The 20008-nt window shown below is 43.6% G+C and overlaps 1 protein-coding gene across 2 annotated transcripts in view; it reads left to right on the forward strand.

Annotated features, from left to right (window-relative positions):
- MBOAT2 (membrane bound glycerophospholipid O-acyltransferase 2) overlaps nucleotides 1-20008 on the forward strand; it is a 216846-nt gene that overhangs the window by 135515 nt on the left and 61323 nt on the right. For both annotated transcript variants that reach the window (XM_084622614.1, XM_084622613.1), the window contains exon 5: nucleotides 4136-4191. In XM_084622614.1, coding sequence (XP_084478740.1) covers nucleotides 4136-4191 — 56 coding nt within the window. The remainder of the gene's footprint in view (nucleotides 1-4135; nucleotides 4192-20008) is intronic.

Genomic DNA, 20008 nt, shown 5'->3' on the forward strand with positions numbered 1-20008 from the left:
TTGGACATATGACCAGGGAAGAGTATAAAAATATTGCTCGGGCATGTAGGAATGTTATCAGGAGGGCCAAATCGCACCTGGAGCTGCAGCTAGCCAGAGATGTCAAGAGTAACAAGAAGGGTTTCTTCAGGTATGTTGGCAACAAGAAGAAAGCCAAGGAATGTGTGGGCCCCTTACTGAATGAGGGAGGCAACCTAGTGACAGAGGATGTGGAAAAAGCTAATGTACTCAATGCTTTTTTTGCCTCTGTTTTCACTAACAAGGTCAGCTCCCAGACTGCTGCGCTGGGCATCACAAAATGCGGAAGAGATGGCCAGCCCTCTGTGGAGATAGAGGCGGTTAGGGACTATTTAGAAAAGCTGGACGTGCACAAGTCCATGGGGCCGGACGAGTTGCATCCGAGAGTGCTGAAGGAATTGGCGGCTGTGATTGCAGAGCCACTGGCCATTATCTTTGAAAACTCGTGGCGAACCGGGGAAGTCCCGGATGACTGGAAAAAGGCTAATGTAGTGCCAATCTTTAAAAAAGGGAAGAAGGAAGATCCTGGGAACTACAGGCCAGTCAGCCTCACCTCAGTCCCTGGAAAAATCATGGAGCAGGTCCTCAAAGAATCAATCCTGAAGCACTTGCATGAGAGGAAAGTGATCAGGAACAGCCAGCATGGATTCACCAAGGGAAGGTCATGCCTGACTAATCTAATCGCCTTTTATGATGAGATTACTGGTTCTGTGGATGAAGGGAAAGCAGTGGATGTATTGTTTCTTGACTTTAGCAAAGCTTTTGACACGGTCTCCCATAGTATTCTTGTCAGCAAGTTAAGGAAGTATGGGCTGGATGAATGCACTATAAGGTGGGTAGAAAGCTGGCTAAATTGTCGGGCTCAACGGGTAGTGATCAATGGTTCCATGTCTAGTTGGCAGCCGGTATCAAGTGGAGTGCCCCAAGGGTCGGTCCTGGGGCCGGTTTTATTCAATATCTTCATAAATGATCTGGAGGATGGTGTGGATTGCACTCTCAGCAAATTTGTGGATGATACTAAACTGGGAGGAGTGGTAGATACTCTGGAGGGCAGGGATAGGATACAGAAGGACCTAGACCAATTGGAAGATTGGGCCAAAAGGAATCTGATGAGGTTCAATAAGGATAAGTGCAGGGTCCTGCACTTAGGACGGAAGAACCCAATGCACAGCTACAGACTAGGGACCGAATGGCTAGGCAGCAGTTCTGCGGAAAAGGACCTAGGGGTGACAGTGGACGAGAAGCTGGATATGAGTCAGCAGTGTGCCCTTGTTGCCAAGAAGGCCAATGGCATTTTGGGATGTATAAGTAGGGGCATAGCGAGCAGATCGAGGGACGTGATCGTTCCCCTCTATTCGACATTGCTGAGGCCTCATCTGGAGTAGTGTGTCCAGTTTTGGGCCCCACACTTCAAGAAGGATGTGGATAAATTGGAGAGAGTCCAGCGAAGGGCAACAAAAATGATTAGGGGACTGGAACACATGAGTTATGAGGAGAGGCTGAGGGAGCTGGGATTGTTTAGCCTGCAGAAGAGAAGAATGAGGGGGGATTTGATAGCTGCTTTCAACTACCTGAAAGGGGGTTCCAAAGAGGATGGCTCTAGACTGTTCTCAATGGTAGCAGATGACAGAACGAGGAGTAATAGTCTCAAGTTGCAGTGGGGGAGGTTTAGATTGGATATTAGGAAAAACTTTTTCACTAAGAGGGTGGTGAAACACTGGAATGCGTTACCTAGGGAGGTGGTAGAATCTCCTTCCTTAGAGGTTTTTAAGGTCAGGCTTGACAAAGCCCTGGCTGGGATGATTTAACTGGGAATTGGTCCTGCTTTGAGCAGGGGGTTGGACTAGATGACCTTCTGGGGTCCCTTCCAACCCTGATATTCTATGATTCTATGGGAGGAGAGGTAGATATACTGGAGGGTAGGGATAGGATACAGAGGGCCCTAGGCAAATTAGAGGATTGGGCCAAAAGAAATCTGATGAGGTTCAACAAGGACAAGTGCAGAGTCCTGCACTTAGGACAGAAGAATCCCATGCACCGCTACAGACTAGGGACCGAATGGCTCGGCAGCAGTTCTGCAGAAAAGGACCTAGGGGTTACAGTGGACGAGAAGCTGGATGTGAGTCAACAGTGTGCCATTGTTGCCAAGAAGGCCATTGGCATTTTGGGCTGTATAAGTAGGGGCATTGCCAGCAGATCGAGGGACATGATCGTTCCCCCCTATTAGACATTGGTGAGGCCTCATCTGGAGTACTGTGTCCAGTTTTGGGCCCCACACTACAAGAAGGATGTGGAAAAATTGGAAAGAGTCCAGCGGAGGGCAACAAAAATGATTAGGGGACTGGAACACATGACTGATGAGGAGAGGCTGAGGGAACTGGGATTGTTTAATCTGCGGAAGAGAAGACTGAGGGGGGATTTGATAGCTGCTTTCAACTGCCTGAAAGGGGGTTCCAAAGAGGATGGCTCTAGACTGTTCTCAGTGGTAGCAGATGACGGAACAAGAAGTAATGGTCTCAAGTTGCAGTGGGGGAGGTTTAGGTTGGATATTAGGAAAAACTTTTACACTAGGAGGGTGGTGAAACACTGGAATGCGTTACCTAGGGAGGTGGTGGAATCTCCTTCCTTAGAAGTTTTTAAGGTCAGGCTTGACAAAGCCCTGGCTGGGATGATTTAATTGGTGATTGGTCCTGCTTTGAGCAGGGGGTTGGACTAGATGACCTCCTGAGGTCCCTTCCAACCCTGATATTCTATGATTCTATGAACTCTGAATTTCCTGGGTTTGTAACGTTTGGTTTTGGGACAGCTACAACATCTCTGTAACTTGCTTTTCTAAACCTGTAACGGTATGTCTACACTGCAGTCCGAGGTGTGTTTGTGGAAGCCTGTGCTACTACACCACTATTTTTGGCTGTGCTAACGTGAGTAAAGCTAGTGCAGGCTTGTGTACTAATGCTGCCGTTACACCTTGAACTGCAGTGTGGACATACCCTAAATTATCAATATGTACTTTCAACCTTCACTCTATATTAATAAAAGAATAAATAACCAAAGTAAAAACAAAACAAAAATAGTCAGGATAAGGTCAAGAACAGCATAGTTTATGTAACATGCCTGCAATATGACTTCAGAAATCATATCAGCATGAACTATTGCAAACTTCTTTAGTAATGTGATCATCTTTGAAAGTGTAGAACTAGCTGTTGTAAACTTAGGAAAATATGTATATTAATACATACTTCTGATTTTTGGTTTCTAAACATTAGACACCCGTCAAAATGAAAGGTGGTTTATTAAGTTAAAAGTTCCAGCTTGTTGTATTTTCTTTTGAATATGGGAAGAAAAGGTTTACAGCTAGTCAATAGAATATATTTACAGTAAAATCTTTATATAGAAAAATTAGATGTACCAAGATATCCTTACATAGCCAAAATACATAGTTCTCTGTTTCATATCTTGTTACTTCTTTATTACATCCAAATAAATTACTTCAATTTTTCAAAGTTAGTTATATATTATTAAAAAAGATGTTTTTGTTGTGAATATGTGGCCAGATTAATTCTTGAGATCTGCTGTCCTGGATTTTGATTTCAGCTGAGCTTCTTAAGTGAATTATAGCCATCTATTCACTTCAGGGATTGCTACTGTCCTATGCATACTGCTGCTGTTGCTAATTTATAACAAAGAAATAGTCTTCTGTGCTTTTCGCCCCTTACTTCTCCCTCTTAAAATATATAAATAACACCCCCCCATTCTTCCCCTTCCCCCAGTGAATTTATATTTTCTTCAGTTAAATTTCTGGAAATTTTCTCTTATTTATTTAAACATTTAGGACCCAATTCAGAAAAATATATGCATTGCTTTACCAAACTGTTTAAATCCTGGATAGTTATAGATCTTGACTCTTCGATGGACTGACCTGCTGTATGTAAGGAATATTTTCTCCTCACTGTGTAAACGTAAGACCAAGAAACTTTTACAGCTCTAAGCTCCAGTGGTTAGACATTTTTTCCTCTTCCAGTGGGGATTGCTAGTTTAACCTATTCCCAATTTTAAATGTGAAATTAAAACATGGATATTCTTATTTAAAATGTCTTTATTTTTTCCCTTGTAACAGCCCAATGATGATAATTACACAGAAGATCACTAGTCTGGCTTATGAGATTCATGATGGTAAGACTTTTTGCACTGCATTCTTTGACTTTAATTCTTCACAAGTATATTTTTTATAATTTCCCTTCAGTTTATTTTTTCAGAAAATTAAACCATGAGTTTGTGCTGTGAATTTTATTATCCCACTACACATTTTGGCGGGGGGCTGGTGGGAGAGATTTGTTTTGGTAACTCAATTGTTGGTTCTTTAAATATTTGCTAAGGGACCAATTCAGCAAAAATCATGGTAGCCTGCACAGAATGCAAGCTCTGAAAACAAGTCTCATTGTTCAGAAGATACCACATGTCACCAAAAGATTGGCCTGCCGTACTCTCGGCCCCTTTTGGGCTGGGGCATGGATCCCTAATGAGTTAGCAAAACAGAATCTCCAAATTCAGAGATCAGTGTTGGATTCACAAATTTGTAGAACAGGCACTAGTTGCTGTGACTTTACATGACATAAATACCACTTTTACTAAAAAGGGAGTAAGTAGAGAAGAAAGACTTTATACTTTTTTCTCCTTTTCCTAATCTTGTTCTATGCTATGTTTAATTATTTTGTATAAGACTCTGTGAATTTTAATTTTTTAGTGGATATAATATGAACAGAACTATAATATGTCAATTGTATATTACTAACATGTTTAGGCATGAACAAAGAGGCTGCATAGTTATATATATATATCTCAAAAGGTTAGAGAAAAGTTGACAGGAGGTGAATTGTCCCAGTGTGTGACAATATATATAAGTGAGTCTTAAGGGTGGGACTGAAAGAAACGATTGGTATCAGGTTATTTTATGAGCTAGTTTGATTTCTTGTTTCAGAGTAGCAGCCGTGTTAGTGTACTGCAAAAAGAAAAGGAGGACTTGTGGCACCTTAGAGACTAAATTTGTTAGTCTCTAAGGTGCCACAAATCTTCTTTTTCTTTTTGATTTCTTGGTCACTTTGAGAAGTAAGAATGATAGTGTGGACCATGAAAAAGACTGACAATGTACCTTCCACTCAAACTATTTTAATCAATTTTAAAGTGCTTAGAGACCAGATTAAATAATGAAAGGATGACTTCTGGGATTATAGCCACAAGCAGCTGGGGTAAATTTACCTGTTCAATTGAAACAGGTTTAAGAAACTTCTGATCCACTGTTTTTAAAAGCCTTGTTAGTGTAAAATGAACTGAAATGGTGGCTAGACAATCCTCTGTTATTTCAACTGTTGTGCATTATATTGTTTGTGTCGCACTGAAGTATGCTTGAATAAGCTCTATGATTGTTTCCCCTTCGAAAATTCATGAAAATGTGATGTATATCTCATGAGACTAGTCCAGTGAGAAAATTTTTAAATAAATGCATTTGTTGTAAAATAATTGGGGTTTGTTTTACAAATATATAAGTCAAATTTTCCAACTGTCTATAATGGTGTCCTCCAGTCTCTGTTGTCTGGATCCATTTTATTTATTGAATTGAAGAATATCAGGCTACAGGAATTAAATGTTATTGCTTCAATCCCCTAGATTTGCATGTCTCTTTACATGCATAAGGTTGGGCCTCTACTCTAAGGGTAAGTCTACACTTACAGAGTTTTTGCACTGTAAGGTTCACCGGTAATAGGGAACCGGTGAAAGTAAAACGCTGGTTTGTGTACTCACTCAATTCCTCAGGCATCAGAGAGTGTTTACACTACCAGCACTTCCATCGCCTGATGAGAGCAGCGCTGTAGGGCAGCTATCCCACAGTGCAGCTCTCTGGATAGGTCTTGTGGGAAGGCGGGCTGAGTGGGAGGCATTCTGGGTCCCTGCTCAGTGCCCCGTGCTGCCCTGCTTCATGTCTCAGGAGCCCCATTACTTCCTGGTTTCTTCTGTGGCATTTTTTTTTAAAACCTCCTGCTCTGTGGCTGCTTTCCCCACCACATCTACAAACAAAGGGAAAGGGAGCTTCAAACTTCCCGGGGCTTACAGAGGGACGGGTGGGCATCAGAGCAGCGGAGATGCTGGCCAAAGTGGTCGCTTTTGGAACTGTGGGATATCCTCTGGAGGCCAAAGGGTGTTTACACTGCTAGAACGTGTCTTCACTTTCACAGCAGCGCAAAAAGAACAGTGGTAAGAGCTGTATGCCTCTTGTGAAGGTGGCTTTCTTTTTGCAGTGAAACTTCTGAGTTTTACTGCAAAAAGTCATTAACAAGTGTAGATGCTCCCACAGTTTTAGCACAAAAAAAGGGACTTTTTGCACTTTAAATGGTAAATGTAGACATACCCTAAGTATCTGGCAATCTATATTGAACACAGCTAATGTTGACAATGTAGGAGGAAGAGGAAAGAATGACAGTGACTAACTGGGCCTCTCTTCCGTTAGTTCTGCATTTATACCTTATCAGTGCAAAGCACAAGGACTTTGCCCCTCCCATTCACTCAGTCGTAACTGGTGTCACACCTATTACTGTTTCACTTCAGAGTCTCTCAGATTTCAAAGAGACTAATTCAAAGAGATGATTGTGTAAACTATTCTTACATCTATTACAGCCCTTACAACAAGTCAGTACCTTTTAAAATATCTATTTTAAAGATTACAGTTTGAAATTCCAAAGTTCCACAGATTTGTTTTAGAAGATTCAAGTTAAGATATTCACTGAATTCCCCTGCATCTTAAACCATGCTGTGTCACTCTGTCAGTGACTTTCTCTCACTCTGTCTTTGGCCTCTCTTTGCGCAAAGGTTAATTTTTTAAATGGTCCCCCCTGTAGCAGTATCGGGTTTGCACTGGTGTGTCAAGATTAGCTTGTCACACTTTCCTCTTCTCCTTGCCTCTAAATTTTAAAATTTATAAAATAGTCAAACATTTGCTCCAGGCTGAGATATGACACAGAATATCTCAACTCACTACACTTCTTTCAATACCATGTTTTTATAGGGGAAAAGAGAAGTTGAGCTCTATTCAGTCAAGGGGAAAGAATGCAAAGTATACAATAGATCAGAGAGGGTGGTGGTTAGTTGAACTCTTTCAGAGGAAAATACATTCAAAAGTATAGATTTCACAGACTGTAATAATGATTACTAAATACCCAGGGTTTTGGAGTCACTTATTACTCTAAAGAACTTGTTGTGATCCAGGGACCCTTTGTTGCCAGCTGGCTGAGGGCACAGTGGGTGCATAGGGTTTTACAGGGATCTTTTGGATTGGATATTTGCACAATAGTTGACTGAACGGTGGCATGTGAAGTCTCTACTGAGAGCCAGTATTCCACTGGTTATTGTAACCATTGCAAAATGTATGTATGGATAATATTAAAAAAGTTATGTATCAATACTGAAAATTATGTTCTTAATGTTTTGGAATTAAGGCAGGCCACCGGAGGTGACATACCTTGGAAATGTTCCTTCCAGGCAGGAGGTAACAGGCATTATATGCCTGACAGTGCATGCTTATTTGTGTACTTAGCCAGGGGCTAAATAAGAGATCGCAAAATATACAAGAGAGGAAATCTATCGGAATAAATAAACAGCAGGAGGGTGTTCTGTTTATGAATAAAGACAAGGGATTGTTCCAGTATATCTTGGCATGCAGAGGAACACATGGAATCCTTCACCTAGGATGCAAGCTAACATTGTGCTTGTCTCAGAAAAGGAGAGCCATAGCCAGCCAAGCTGCAAAGCATTGCAAGGATTTTGGGTGAGCAATACTTGGTTAGAGATGAGAGAGTCTTGTTAATTAAGTCTAGGCTCTAGAATTCCCGTTATGATTTTATTTTATATGTAACCATTTGTTTCCAATATGTTCACTTGCTACTGTTTGAATCTGTATGCTTTGCAAAAAAAAAAAGTATACATGATTTCACTATAAACATATCTAAGTGTCGTGTGTTAAGTGGAGCTGTGATCTGAGGTGGAACTGGTAAACTGGAATGTGCTATTTCTTTGGAAGCAGCAAATCTGTGAATACTGCGAGTGTCTCATGGAGCAGGGTCTGGATGCTCCAGGGAGATGCTCAGAGGGCTTGAGGTTTGGAATGTGCCACTCGTTAATCTGTAGAATGACAGCGGGTCCTGCAAGGCCTAGAGGGAAGTGCATGTGTTGTTATAGCTGGTGGAGTTGGGGAGCTGACCCCCGGCAGATACAGACAAGGCTTCCTCATGCTAAGGGCAGGTGGTAGCGAGGTGCCTCACCACCCTGGGTACCCTGGGAAGCCTCACGCTCATCAGTTTAGTATCAAGGTTAGCAGCAAGTGAAAGTCTTATTTACTAACTTTATCTTGCTAAAGAAATGAGGTGTTTTGAATTCATTTGCATAATGCACAAATGGTGGGGTACATTATGCAATAAACATGGGAGTGCTGATTAAGTGTGATGGCAAGCATGAAAATTTCTCACTAAGTGTTCATTAAGGTGTACAGTTCTTTGCAGTTAAATAAGTAATGTAAAAATATCTGGTGAACATGTGTCACAATTATGGGGTTAGCTGCACCTTTGTCCCCTATCTGGTCTCAGGTGGAATGTTGTGATCCTTCTGCTCTTGTATTGGGACCTGAGTACACTACTGAGTACTACTAGGGCAACAAAAATTATTAGGGGACTGGAACACATGAGTTATGAGGAGAGGCTGAGGGAACTGGGATTGTTTAGTCTACAGAAGAGAAGAGTGAGGGGGGATTTGATAGCTGCTTTTAACTACCTGAAAGGGGGATCCAAAGAGGATGGATCTAGACTATTCTCAGTGATAGCAGATGACAGGACAAGGAGTAATGGTCTCAAGTTGCAGTGGGGGAGGTTTAGGTTGGATATTAGGAAAAACTTTTTCACTAGGAGGGTGGTGAAACACTGGAATGCGTTACCTAGGGAGGTGGTGGAATCCCCTTCCTTAGAAGTTTTTAAGGTCAGGCTTGACAAAGCCCTGGCTGGGATGATTTAGTTGGGATTGGTCCTGCTCTGGGCAGGGGGTTGGACTACATGGCCTCCAGAGGTCCCTTCCAACTCTGTTATTCTATGATTTATCAACTGCTTATTGTGGCAGAATATACCCATGTTCACACCCTACACACTTCTGTAATAATGTACGTATAAGGTATGCCTTGTAAGGTATAATTTGAAAACGCATACTTTGCTAGCCCGTATTATCCTGATTAAATATGTGTGGCAACGCAGTATGTGGAGATTCCCCTGTATGATGATGTTAATGCAAGTTCCAAAGTAACAGCCCTGCCCAGGCAGAAGTCAGGTCTGTCCTAAACAGAGGAAGGAATGTGTGCTTGCCTTATTTGCATTTAAGAAGTAAATGGAGTCATAAAGAAGTGGGGCTGGGGCAGGAGGGCAAAGGAAATGCAAACAGGTGAAAAAAACAGCAGGGAATATCCTTTCACATAGACTTTCTGTCTCCTGGGTCTCAGCTGGAAATGTTTTTCAAGAGTGGGACTGGAACCATAAAAAGGAGGGACAAACACCCCAGGTACCTGCCCCACCCTCATCCATCACATTCATTATAGCTGAAGAGACTAAGGAAACAGCCTTTGGACTCGTGGGATAAATCCTCCTGACCTAAAGGGTTTGGTCATTAAAACTGCTGAAAGCATGTGGTGAGAAAACTTTGCTATGAATCTAATGTAGTTTCAGTTAAGCATTAGTAAGTGTTTGTTTTATCTTTACTTTCCTGGTAACCATTTCTGACTTTTATGCTTTGTTACTTGTGCTCACTTAAAATCTCTCCCTTTGTAGTTAATAAACTTGTTTTATGGTTTTATCAAATCCAGTGTGTTCAAGATGAAGTGACTGCGTAACTCCATTTGGAGTAGCAAGTTGTATGCATATTATTCCCTTAAAGGAATAACAGACTCAGTATATTTATGCTGTCCAAGATTCTGAGGCAAAATCTGGGACAGGGAGTGTGTTGGGGTGATTCTGAGGTAGTCTTTAAAGCTGGTAAGCTGCAGCACACACGGACAACGTTGGGAGTGACTTACATGCTGGAGGCTGTTTGTGAGCATTCCAGGCTCATGGCTACAGCAGGAAGGTTACAGGGCAGGGGTGACACAGCTACTCATTACTTTGGATTGCACCTGGCATGTCACACTTATCACCATGCAGGTGCAACTGGGTTTTGGGCGCCTGCGCTTCCTCCCTTTAGGGATCTGTGACCAGTGATATTGGCCAATAACTTTCTTCAAACAAAGTATTTTTATGTAGTAGTTGGAACAAAGCACTGGAGAGAAAAGGTATTTAAAACAAGTAACGTTAACTCTCATCTGATCTGATGCTTCACTACAATATGAGTTAGATAGGCTTTTCTTTTAAGTCATCAGAACAGAACAGAACAGAACCAGCTTCTCCTAATGAATCCAGATCCTCCTATTTATGTCCCAGCTTCTTGGAGAAGTCATCAAGATAGAACTTTGAATTCTGGGTTTTTGTCTTGAAATCCTGTTCCTTTCCACCCGGAACCAGGGTGTCAGGCCCTGGCCATCTGGTAGTATCCTGGGGATATGTCTTCCTGGCCACATTCCAATCAAGCAGAGTTCTGTACTAGAGCAGTACAAGTGCAGCTGCTGGAAGCACTGTGTTAATGTGAGTTCCAAAACACTAAATTGACCTATATGAATTGGTAGGTGACTTCCAGATCGGAAGTAAAGAATAGGTAGATGGCAAGAGAATATGGTCCCAGGGAATTGTGCGAAGACATTGGAGAATTGGTAATATTTGAGTGGCACTAGCCACTCCCCCTTAGAATGCCATATTAGAGATGACTAATTGTGTTAGCTCAAGCTTTAGCCTATGCCACCTCTCAGGGCAGCCAACTTGAGTTAAAAGCACCACCACCACTGAACTGGAGTTGAAGGGTTTCTGTGTGTTGACAGGACTTGAGTTATAACTCAAGTTACCTTTGCAGTGAAGACAAGCTTTTTGGGATTCTCAGTCGGGATCTGTCAGTCTGCCAATCTTGTTCAAACTGCTTTCATTGTTCCCCACCACCACCACCACCACCAGGGACAGCAAGTTAGAATCACTCAGGCTACTCATTCTAGCATTATCTCTGAACAATCCTTCAGTGTAAGTTATATGATTATTAGAAAGGGCCTTTTTCCCTAGATAGTTAGGCTTTGCTATCCTGTCATACCCTGAGGGTGAAATATCCATTCCCATATACAGTACAGAAACATCACACCAGTGACAGAGACAGATACCATATTAATGATTATTAAAGAACATTGCTACATTTGTTACAATCTGTATTTGCTTTCTGTGGGCCTAGTGTGCAGTCTTTTAAAATGAAGACTCTGTGTGCTAATTTTGTAGGGGCAAATTCTAACCTGGCTCCCATTCTGTGCTTCTCTGACTTCAGTAATATTGCATGTTGTGACGGGTTGGATCACAGAAACCCCCTTGGGGCTGCCAACTGATGTGCCAAGACTACTACTGCCCCTGCATTCCCTGCCAGCTTGGGACTCCAGCACCCTGTCTTGCTGAGCCAGACACGCCAGTCTTCTCCAGCACAGACCCAGGGTCTGAACCACGTGCCCCAAAGCTACAGACTTAACTGAAAGCAGCTTAAGAAATGTTCCTGTCTTTGACACTCAGATACCCAACTCCCAGTGGGGTCCAAACCCAAATAAATCCGCTTTACCCTGAATTCAGCTTATGCAGGGTAAACTCATAAATTGTTCGCCCTCTATAACACTGATAGAGAGAGATGCACAGCTGTTTCTCCCCCCCCCCCAGGTATTACTACATACTCTGGGTTAATTAATAAGTAAAAAGTGATTTTATTAAATAAGGAAAGTAGGATTTAAGTGGTTCCAAGTAATAGCAGACAAAGTGAATTACCAAGCAAAATAAAATAGAACATGCAAGTCTATGTCTAATACAGTAAGAACTCTGAATACAGATAAAAACCTCACCCTTGGAGGAATTCAAGTAAGCTTCCTTTTACAGACTGATCTCCTTCTAGTCCAGGTCCAGCAATCACTCACACTCCCTGTAGTTATTGCCCTTTGTTCCAGTTTCTTTCTTGCGGGTGGAGAGGCTCTCTAGCCAGCTGAAGACAAAATGGAGGGGTCTCCCATGGGCTTAAATAGACTTTCTTTTGTGGGTGGAGACCCCCTCCTCTCTCCTATGCAAAGTCCAGCTCCAAGGTGGAGTTTTGGAGTCATCTGGGCAGGTCACATGTTCAGGCATGACTCAGTTTTTTGCAGGCAGCAGCCATTGCCCACATGGTATTGTGAATGTCTCCAGGAAGACTTCTTATGTGGATTGGAGCCTTCCAACATCCGTTGCTTGTTAAATGCTTCTTGATTGGGCACTTAACTTTGCAAATTCCTTTCTAAAGAAGCTGACCAAATGCCTTACTGAGGTTATTTAAGATCAGACAAGTATACAGCCAATATTCATAACTCCGAACACAACAATGACACATGCATACAAGTAGGATGAATATATTCAGTAGATCATAACCTTTACAGAGATATATTACATGGCATATGTAGCATAAAACATATTCCAGCTATTTCATATATACATTCATAAGCATATTTCCATAAAGCTTTATGGGGGGCACCATCACACATATATTGTAAATTAGCATAGAACTTTGCACATTATGATTAAGTCTTAAACTTCATTCTGTTGCACCTTGGGTATGACGCACTTCCCTATTTAAAAGTTTGAGTACCTTGGGAAACTGTTCCCATTCATCCTTATTCTTTGTTGCTTGAGGAAGACTTAGATGAACCGTGTGGTGGGTTTTTGTGTGCTTGGGAAGAAAAGGGCAGCGCAGCCTTAAGGGCAGAGTTTGTGTGTGGGAACAGGTGACTGTATAAATGGACTGACATCACAAACACAAAAATAGGAAATCTGGCTTGTACAGTGTCACAGACCTGAGTTATATCAAATGATTTATTTTGGTAATATGCAAAACAATCAATACATTGAATAAATTGTTGCTGGCACCCAGTGCCGAGAGGCTAAACAACAGCTGAGGTTGGTTCACTACCTGGTGTGCTATACCCAATAATCACAACGGGGTGGAGAAGCAGAAAAGTTTATTTGCAGCTGCAAAAAGGTACAGGGAGAATAGAATCTCAAATCCTGTACACAGAGCAGGAAGTTACACAGGCTTTTATACATCCTTTTTCCCAGCATACTTATCCAATAGCAAGCTGCCCTAAGTATCCATATAGCCAGAAAATCCAGTTCCCAGCTAGTTCCCTTGTTCTCTGTATCATTTGTTAAACCATACATAAAGCTGCTTTATTCAGCATTGTTCTTCCATATCTGCCCTGTTCGGCCTTGCTTAGTTTCAGGCAGTCTGACTCTGCAACATATTGTTGCAGATCCTCAGCATAACTGCTGCGAGTGCCTCCAGGCGGGGGAGGGGGGGCAAGGACACTTGGGCCTAGTGCGCGGGGGCTTCATCGACACTCGTGGTCTTCCATCCCCTCAAGTTACCTATTAGCCATGCCCCAGTGTCCCCAACAACTCCCTCCTTTGAGAACACTCAACAACCTTGGCTCTGAGTTTTCTCACTTGGGCTACTTATTTTTTTACAATAGGACTTTGCATAAGCACTTTGTGATAGCCCTGAAGAGAATGACTTATTAACTTTTGCAAAAGGGCCCTAACACATGATACTGCACAGCATAATACCATTCATAAAAGCAATACAGGAAAGAGAAGTTTCAATAACAAGCTAAATAAACCACCAAGCCAAAACGACAAACCCCAGCCTGAAAACAAGGTTTGCAACCAATCGCTCTCTGGGGCAGTATAGGCAACCTGTGCTCCAGCTCGGGCATGGGCCTCAGCCTATACCACCTTTTTATAGATTTTATAACTGCTATTATTTACATATATATAACATTGGGGCCTGACGAGGGCACAAACCCCTCCTTGGGATGCCAAGAGATAGTTTAAAGCCAGCCTGTTTTGGAGGGAAAACGTCCTGAGCTGCTGTACCTTTTTATCTAATGTTTTTATTGCTGACTTTAAATTACTAACCGAGTCCTTTAATTTTAAGTAACTTTATTTTAAGTAATTTTAAGTAATTTTTAACTTTTTTAAGTACCATTTGCAGCCTTACAGTATAGCAGCCTATGCATGCCATGGCTGGCCCGGTAAACAGTGGCGCTATTCCCAGTACAGAGCACCCTACAAGCTTCTTGGTTGTGAGGGAATTCTTTATATTACCCTCCAATGCCGTAGTCAGTTGCCGCAGGGTCTTTTTTTGTGACTCAATAGAGGTGTCTCGGGCATTTTTAATTTTTTTTGGGGGGGGCAGTGTGGCAGTTATGGAAAGATGAGGAACTCCATGAGCTATAAAGCAGCTACCTGTCCAGTTGGCTGGCAGCACCTTGTAAGCTTTTCGGCCACATACAAAATAGTGACCCTGTAGGGCCTAGTAAGGACTGTTTTTTAAGGGGGTTCCTGGGATTTTTAAGGCTGCTTTGGCTGCTTTTTTAAACAATTCATATGCCCCTAAGGGGGCATCTTATTCTTCTGATTGGGTACAAGCGGGGGCATTTTTAATTGTGCCGTTTAAATTACATTCGCCATAGGGACCACTACAAACCCACCATTGGCTTGCTACGTTGAAGACATTAACTGGACGGCAAGTTACATTTCTAAACCTTTTTTTTTTTTTTTTTTTTTTTTTTTGGTGGTAAGATTATTTGTAAGAGTTTCCCTAAAAGGGGAGGAACCATTACACCCACACTGTTGGCCTCCCCTTTTGGTTTTTATTTAATACCCATTAGCCCACTGTGTAATAACACAGGAGCTTTTTCCCACAGGACGCCCATAGTAATTAGATTGGTTTCGGGTAAAACATAATACTCCCTCAGTGAGTACTGCAACTGAATACTCCTGGTTCTGATAGGTGGCTTCCTGTAAAGAGGTCTTATTCCAGAACGGCGAGTCCATTCTTTCCTGCTCTTTGGTGGCGGCTAATTCTGCTAGGGTCAAGGGCAGCATGTCAAGGGGCATTCCCATTTTGGGGGGACAGTGGAGTTGGAGCACATACCTAGCAATCAGTCTGGTTTGTTAAAGTAGCAACATAGTGTGCAAGCGAAACAAAGGAGTTATGCTCCCAATATGCACAGTTTGGAAATACAATGTTACCCAATTAATTATCACCAGAGTCTTTTTAACCCAGGGTCTCCAGTACCTGGATGGGCCCCTTTTTAAGAGTTAAGGTGCCCACTATTTGTGTCTTTTAAACAGTAGCTTTAGCCCGAGATCGTCACTAGATGAGGAGTCAGCAGGTTGGACAGTCCACTGTTCTGCTGACGAGGGGGCAGGTACTGCCTTCAGACGAGACTGATGGATCCAGTTCTTGTGTCCCTCGATCTTTGCCGCTGTATGGGAGATCAGCAGGACGGTATAGGGTCCTTTCCGCTTTTCCTGGAGAGGCTCGTCTTTCCAGGTACGAACAAGCACAGAGTCACCTGGCTGTAGGGAGTGGACGGGAGAGTCCAAGGGGAGAGGCTGGGAATCCTTGGTATACCTATGAAGAGACAAGAGAACAGCAGACAGGGAACACATACTGTAACAAAAAAACATTACCCAGCTCCCATTCCCCTGACAGAACCAGGGTGCCATTCATAGGCCATGCCCTTCCAAACATAATTTCAAAGGGACTAAGCCCTAATCTACCCTTAGGGAGAACGCGGATACGAAGTAGGACGAGGGGCAAAGCATCAGGCCATCGCAGTGAGGCTTCTTGGCACACTTTTGAGAGATGCCATTTAAGGGTCCACTACACCACTGGCTTGCAGTCTCCAGGGCATATGGAGTTTCCAGGGGATCTGTAAGGCATGTGAGATGCTTTGAATGATTTTTGACGTGAAGTGTGTCCCGTTGTCAGATTCCATCCACAGGGGGAGTCCAAAGCGAGGAATGATCTCCTTAACAAACTTGAGTGCCACTGTTCTGGCAGTGCAATTACAGCATGGGAAGGCTTCTGGCCATCCGCTGAACTGATCCACTATGACAAGGAGATATTTGAACCCTTGAGTCCGGGGAAACTCAGTAAAGTCTATTTGCCACACTTGTCCGGGGCCCGGAGTGGGCTCTAGGGCAGCTGGTGGCACAGGATGTCCTGGTCGGGGGTTATTCTTTTGGCAGACTAAGCAGTCCACTTGTACCTGGGCAGCCAGGGGTCGGAGTCCGGAAGTGATAAAGTATTTTTCCATTAGCTGAATAAGTGCTTCCCTGCCAGCATGAGTGGTTTGATGTAGTTTCTGCAGCACTGGCTGGATCAGGCCCTTTGGTAAGAGGACCTTCCCTTCTGAGGAATGGAGCCATCCCTCCTTTTCTCAGAGACCGAGTTTGTCAGTTAGCTGTCTCTCCTCCCCAGAGTACTGAGGGGTTGGAAGCTCCCCTACTGATGGGATAAGGGCATGCATATGGGCGTTCTCAGTCTGAGGAGATGGCAGGGTGACAGTATGCTTAGCCTCTCTATGTGCCCGGGCGTTACCCCTGGCCACATCTTGATCTCCCCTTTGATGGGCTTTACAGTGTACCACTGCCACTTCCAAGGGAAGTTGTACAGCTTCTAGGAGCCGGAGGATTTGGGGCCCGTACTTGACTGGGGAGCCTTGGGCTGTCAGCGTTCCCCTTTGCTTCCATAGGCCAGCATGAGCATGCGGCACACCAAAAGCATACTTTGAATCAGTAAAAATGTTGACCTGCTTTCCTTTTGATAGTTCAAGTGCACGGGTCGGGGCTATTAGTTCGGCAAGCTGGGCAGAGGTCCCAGCAGGCAAACCTTCAGCTTCCACAGTGTCATGGAGCGTCACAACAGCATAACCCGCCCTCCTTTGCCCATCTATTACAGTACTGCTACCATTAGTGTACCACTCATAATCTGCATTTGGGAGGGGTACATCCTTTAAATCCGACGGCTGGAGTACTGGACATCTATGATCTCTAAACAGTCATGTTTTTGTTCCTCTGTTTCTGGCAAGAGGGTGGCTGGGCTAAGGGAGGGGCAAGGCTGTAAGGTGACTTCAGAGTTCTTTAACAGCTTAGCCTGGTACTGAGCAATCTGAGCCTGGGTGAGCCAAAGCCCTCCCTTTGCATCCAATAAGGCTCAGACCATATGGGGAATATAGATTTTCATAACCCCTCCCAATGTTAGCTTCTCGGCTTCCTCAAGCACTAGGGCAGTAGCTGCGACCACCCGTAAACATGCCGGCCAACCCTTTGCAACCTGATCCAGTTGCTTAGAAAAATAAGCCACGGGACGTCTCCATGCTCCTAACAGCTATGTGAGCACTCCTAGGGCCACCCCCTTTCGTTCATGTACATACAACTGAAACGGCTTAGAGAGATCCGGCAGGCCCAGAGCCGGGGCGTCCATCAACTTTCTTTTCAGGATTTTAAATGCCCTGTCAGCCTCTGGGGTCCAATAGAAGGGGTCATGATCTGCTCCTTTTACACAGTCGTACAGGGGTTTAGCCCACAGTCCAAACTCTGGGATCCATATCCTGCAAAAGCCTGCCATACCCAGAAATGCCCTGACCTGCTTACGAGTGTTTGGGGTAGGAACTTGACAGATAGCTTCCTTTCTTTCGCTTGAAAGCTGACGCTCCCCTTGCCTTAGCTGTAACCTGATCCCTCTCCACCTCAGACAGCAGGGTTCTCAGGAGGATATTACAGTCATCTCAGTCCGGCTTGTGACTACTGAGGCACCCCTCAAAGACTGAAAGAAACCGGCTTGGGTTCATGGAGAATTCCCCAGCCTGTGTTTTAAAAGCTGCTAAGTCTATTGGATTGAATGGCACATGGGTGTAAACTTGCATAGTGGTAGCCTGACGTCCCTCTGCCCCTGGGCAAGCCACAACAGTCTCGGTAAGCAAAAGATAGAGTCCCACCGAGGGGGCAATCTCTGTAACCTGAGGCATCCTACCCCTATAAGGTGGAGGTGTGGGGGCCGAAGGGGACACCGGCTCTGCCATTACAGTGGGGGTGGGGGTCTGGGGACTAACATTAGCTACTACCGAACCAGTCGGAGTCAAATTACAACTCTGCAGAATTACAGCTCTATTCTATTTCTTAAAGCCATAAACGCTTGTGCATACAAATATTCATTCCATTTACCCATTCATGACAAAACAAAACTAATTGGAGGATCGTGTTGTAATTAATTGACCCTCCTGGTGGCCACCACTCCTGGTCCTCTAGTTGATATTGAGGCCAGTCAACTGTACAGAATTGTTTTAATTGGCTCTTAGTCATTGGATCCACACCAAATACCTTCCAGTTTGCTAGAATGCATTCTAGGGGCGTACACCGTGCCCTAACCCCTGAGCTCTGTCCCTGTCCCATACCTACAGGGTAACTCTGGGCGTCCCCAGGTTCCAACAGAGCATACAATCTGGATTTCAAAAGGTTCCTACCTTATCCAAGGGACTGGTTCCTCACCGTCGCCTGCAGCTGCTCCTCCCCCGTGTCTAAGGGACCTGTTCCTCACCATCGTCCACAACTGCTTCTCCACTATATAAGTGCGTTGCACCGTTGTGCCCTCCGGGGTCGATCAAATCGCATCTCCTCCGAGGCCCCCGATGAACTCACCGGTGCGCGCTGGGCGTCGGTTCTCGCTGCAATCCTCGACCTCCAGGATGGGTCCGGGCAAGGCTAAATTGCAGCCTCGTCGCCCATCCAGGGACGCCAAAAGCTGTTGCCGGCACCCAGTGCTGAGAGGCTAAACAACAGCTGAGGTTGGTTCGCTACCTGGTGTGCTACACCCAATAATCACAACGGGGTGGAGAAACAGAAAAGTTTATTTGCAGCTGCAAAAAGGTACAGGGAGAATAGAATCTCAAATCCTGTACACAGAGCAGGAAGTTACACGGGCTTTTATACATCCTTTTTCCCAGCATACTTATCCAATAGCAAGCTGCCCTAAGTATACATGTAGCCAGGCAATCCAGTTCCCAGCTAGTTCCCTTGTTCTCTGTATCATTTGTTAAACCATACATAAAGCTGCTTTATTCAGCATTGTTCTTCCATATCTGCCCTGTTCGGCCTTGCTTAGTTTCAGGCAGTCTTACTCTGCAACATATTGTTGCAGATCCTCAGCATAACTGCTGCGAGTGCCTCCAGGCAGGAGGGGGGGCCAAGGACACTTGGGCCTAGTGCGCGGGGGCTTCATCGACACTCGTGGTCTTCCATCCCCTCGAGTTACTTAGTGGCCATGCCCCAGTGTCCCCAACAAAATGAATTACAATTGCTTTTTTGTACCACAAGGCCCGTTATGAGGGAGATAGAAGAATGTTTTCATTTTCATAAGGTGGCTACAAAAAATGGCAGAGATTTAATTTTTTAAAAAGCATCTCCTATATAAAGTAAATGGTAGAATGGAGGATTAAAATTCTTTAGGGGTGAATGTAAGTTCTAAGAGAATAATTGGTAACACAATCTAGAAATGAATAAGTAACAGACTGGGCTGAGTGAGACACTATGAGTGGATATGTGGGTGGCTAGCTGCATAAATGGATGAATGTTAGCATGGGTTAAAGTTGATTCTTCTTTATGCCAAAACGTTTCTCATTTTGCTGTGTAATTTTATACGATACATCAAATATATGTAAAAAAAAAATGGTTCTCTCTCTCTCTGCTCCTAAAATGAAAACAAACATCTATCATTGACAAACAAACATAATACCATTGACATTAAGGTTTAGCATGTCTTAAAACCCAGGAATCCTATAAGTAGCCCTCCATCGATTCACTTGCTTTTTAAAATATAGGTTTTCTAAAAAAAAATTTAAAGATCATAATGAAAATTTTTGAAATTACATTTTGTTTTCCAAGTCTACTACTTATTACATCTCTTTTGTTCATGGACCATCATGACAAGATGA

Source organism: Lepidochelys olivacea (genome assembly GCF_965140295.1).
Source record: "Lepidochelys olivacea isolate rLepOli2 genome assembly, chromosome: 3".
Lineage (NCBI taxonomy): Eukaryota > Metazoa > Chordata > Testudines > Cheloniidae > Lepidochelys > Lepidochelys olivacea.